At 41.2% G+C, this 4306-nt stretch overlaps 1 protein-coding gene across 1 annotated transcript; it reads left to right on the plus strand.

The window, feature by feature from the left end:
* Nucleotides 1–1184: 1184 nt before the first annotated feature.
* On the plus strand, nt 1185–3650 carry LOC131853148 (uncharacterized). Its single transcript, XM_059203969.1, has 4 exons — nt 1185–1289; nt 1982–2278; nt 2963–3100; nt 3492–3650. The coding sequence occupies exons 1-4, from the start codon at nt 1185–1187 to the stop codon at nt 3648–3650; spliced, it is 699 nt and encodes a 232-aa protein (XP_059059952.1).
* The last annotated feature ends 656 nt before the right edge of the window (nt 3651–4306 follow it).

A 4306-nucleotide genomic window follows, 5' to 3' on the forward strand; every position in this document is an offset into this window, starting at 1 on the left:
ACACGATTTGTTGTACTAGCCGTGGTCACGAGCTGACTAGAGTACCAGCGATGTCAATGTACATAGGTGACTGCAGTTTTTTCATCTACCGTCACTAGATTGTTCAACGAAAGCAGAGCTTGTGTTATGGGTACTATGCTACTGATATAATATACATGTTAAACACCTAGACTATAAACATACAAACAATCATACTCATGAATACAAATGTTTAAAATACAAATTGAACCCGCGACCATCGGATGTAAAGCGGTGTACTAAACCACTGAGCCAACAAGGCATATACATACATATATTATTATTGTATTTATAAAATTTTTCTTACTAACTGTAATGTGCAAATAAATGCATATTAATTATTAATCTTAAAAAAATACATAGTTTTTTTTTATTAAAATTATAAATTCAAGACATTTTGTTTTTTTTAATCCCCAACGAAAGTAGTTTTAACGTCAATATATCACTGTGTGGTGTGATATTTACCAAAACGGAAATGCCGATTATGATGCGGCAGTTTTAAAACTGATATAACCGAAATTTCACCTCCTAAGATCATTATAAATCACAGTTAAGAACCAAGTTATAATTTATAAAATAGTGTATTTGAAGACTTGATAAAATTATTGACATTCCTGAACATTGTATCCTAGATGCCACTCTAAAGGAAGGACTTATGGAGCGGCTGAAGGCCAACTCCCGTCTGACTGGTATGACTAGTCTGAGGGCACCGCTAGGGGTTCGAACCTCGGCTGAAGCCGTCGTAATTTCGATCCCCGTCTGAATTGAACTGAGGAGATCATATGTTAATATATACAACACTCGCAAAGCTATAGTTCATACAAGTAAAGGCAGAGCAACCCACTAGTGTTATACCAGTAATTCCCAAAGTGGTGTATATCGACCCTGAGGGGTCTATAACAAACTGCAAGGGGTCTACGACAACGGTCATCTTATTGTTTTTACTTTATATTTTTAACACTAAACTTTACTACAGTTAGGAATTTACAAAAAATCTATACTAGGTAAGAATAGAGGGTCTATCCAAAACTGATAAATATGGCAAGGGATCTACGACATAAAAGTTTGGTAACCTCTGGTTATTTAAGTATTTATTAGTTACAAATGTAAGTTCACTCCGTGCAAACTAGATAGCGCCACAGGTAAATGTAAATGGCGCTATCAAGATGTTTTTGATTTTAATGACCTCTCCCCTAGGAGTAATATCTGACATACGCGACAATGTCGCCCGAGGCACGTTCTCATTGACCCCGACGACCCCACAACGGCAGGTAAACTCCCCACGGGCCCACCCGTTAAACCCCGACAACACTTTTACACACACACACACACACACACACGACACCGTCCTCGCCGGCGAAGACGACGACCTCAAACACACAATATCGCGCATTCAACCGGGCGCCCCTCCGATCGATCCCAACCACCAACAACAGCATTAGAGTAGTCCGAAAAAAAAATTACCTCTCTATAGTATCTTTTTTTAATAAATTCCTATCATCCCTATTGAATAGTAGTTTCAATTAGAACCCTCAAAAGCAGCTTTTTGACCACACGGTACCTCTTTGTTCATTGGTTTATACAAACAGAAGTAATTAAAACGTTTATTTCCATTGCGATAAATGTATTTATAAACGATAGTTCATATAAATATGTAACAACAACAATTTATGTTATGCAAACACATTTATTCGAGTCAATATCTGTGTACACTATACGTGAATTTTTTTCTGTCAATCTAGAGAAGATTACTATGAAAAGGAAAAGTGAATATGATGCTTATAAGTTCTTTGTTGCGCAATCTAAAGAACAATTATTTTTAGATGAGAAACTGTGGCCTAAAGGCATAATTTTTCGACGCTTCGTGCATTTTGAAACAAAAAGTTCGACTGGGAATACTCATAATTCCCATAACGGCACTATATATCAAAATAATAGATAGTACAACCTACAAATTTGCTAGCTTCAATTGCTCTGTAAACTGTCTGATATAGTTGCTCTACAAGAGACATGGTTACTGCCCAGTGATTTGTTATATTTAAGCAGCATTGATGATGAGTTTACCTCCACTGGGACGTCGGCAGTGGATACGACGGCGGGGATGCTACGCGGGCGACCACACGGTGGAGTCGCGATTCTCTGGCGGCACAGTGTATTTCCCCATGTCGTAATAGTGCCATGTGATAACCCGCGTATAAGTGCGATAAAACTATTGTTAAGTGAGCGGTCAGTCTTAGTGATAAGTTTGTATATGCCTATAGCCCAAGAGCCCACGACTCCCAGACATACGTCATTTTAGTAAACGTGAAAGTTCTTGTATGTGTGTCCCCAACACAGGTAAGAACGATCCCCAAACATGAAACCTGGATCGTGGTTCCTTTGGCAGGTACCAGGTAACAAAGGTGTAAAAAAAATCATATCAAATTCGTTATTTTAAGAAACTCCATATTTTCATATATTGTTCGTAGCATTATTACAACTTACGCTGCTCATTGCCAGACACTTAGTGTGGTTCCAACCCCCCGCCGGACCCCCCTAAACTATACTATTTTAGAAATAAACTTACGTCATTTTAATAAAGCTGAAATTTATATATATTATTGAGAGTTCTCTCAAACTGAGTTTCCTAAATTGCCAGACAGTTTTCTTGGTTCCTTATCCTACCAGACTCATTGAAACCGTATATTGGGTAACAACGGTGTATACAATTTCATATCAAATTCGTTATTTTAAGAAACTCCATATTTTCATATATTGTTCGTAGCATTATTATAACTTGCTCTGCTCATTGCCAGACCCTTAGTGTGGTTCCAACCCCCCGCCGGACCCCCCTAAACTATACTATTTTATAAATAAACTTACGTCATTTTAATAAAGCTGATATTTTTATGAGAACTCTCAATAATAATTGAGAGTTCTCTCAAACTGAGTTTCCTAAATGTTTTGTGATGAACAAGAATGGACTTGTATAGATGTAGATATGTTAAAAAATGTATCTAACTGTTTTACTTTTGTGAGTGAGGCTCACGGGTCACAGAGATGGTTAGATCACTGTGTAGTATCTAAAGCGGCCGTGGCCTCTGTATGTAATATATACATAGGGTATGACATACTGTGGTCTGACCACTTTCCGTTAATTGTAGAATGTAATTTAGATGTTCTCTCACCTAAAATACATGAAATAAAATCCGTACCTAATAATGTAGTATGGGGTGAAAGAAGCACAGGTCAAATAGACTCGTATTATAATAACTGTCACACTCAATTATAAACTTTCGATTATCCACCAGAGTTCTATAACTGTGCCGATCGAACATGTAATATTTTACAACATAAACAAACAATAGATAACTTGTATAACGATATAGCAAATGTAGTAAGACGAGCGGCTGTGGCTTGTAAAAGCCCTAAATATGTTAGGCGTTAAAGGGGGTTACAGTAGGTTGGAACAAACACGTTGGCGACCCCCCTAGATGTGCTGTCTGTGCATCACAGGGCCGGCCGGCAGACCACTGGGTGGGGGCAAAAAATTGCACCCCGCCCAAGAGGAAGGGGTGGAGGCGGCCAGCCACTCAGGCATCAGGCCGGAGCAGCGGACCACAGGAGGGGATGGACACCAGCTCCCCTCCTAGCGATCAAGGAGGCATGGGCGGCCCAAGTCGCCCCTAGATCGCTACCGGGCCGGGGTGACGACCGCGGGGGCGGTCCCACCCCTCTACACTAGGCCCGAAGAAGTCGCGCGCATGTCCCCACGCGCCTTCCCCAGGGAAGACGGGGGAAGTGGTGGATTCCAATAGGGAACCCGCGGGGGGAGATAGATGTCAGATCGACCTCCACGCGGTTCCCCCTGGAAACCATCGTGATACATTCCCGGTGAATTTGTCGCGTTGGGCTAACTGATCTGACTTCATGCTCATCCTATCATGCTCCACTGGTGCCCCGCCAGCGTAAACCGATAGCGCAGGCGGGTGCACCATTCCATTATCATCCTTTAAAAAAAAAAAAATAGGGAACCCGCAGAGATGGGGCCCGCTGTAGAGTGGGCCACCGCCGTCGGAGTTGCGGTCGACTATAATTTGATCCCGCGACTCCGGCACATGGCGTTGGATGAGGGACATCTTGGAGTTTTTAGTGAGTAGGAGTCTCACAGTACCCGCGGGCGTCATTATGGTAAACCAAATAGCGGCATATTTGACAATGATATGTGTGAGGCCAGAAAACATTTTAAGAAACGTCTTAGGTGGTGTCAGAACCATCAAGAGCAAATAAAAATGGATATTCTGGCATC

Source organism: Achroia grisella, unplaced genomic scaffold (genome assembly GCF_030625045.1).
Source record: "Achroia grisella isolate CSIRO2021 unplaced genomic scaffold, CSIRO_AGI_Agris_v1 utg8885, whole genome shotgun sequence".
NCBI classification, from domain to species: domain Eukaryota; kingdom Metazoa; phylum Arthropoda; class Insecta; order Lepidoptera; family Pyralidae; genus Achroia; species Achroia grisella.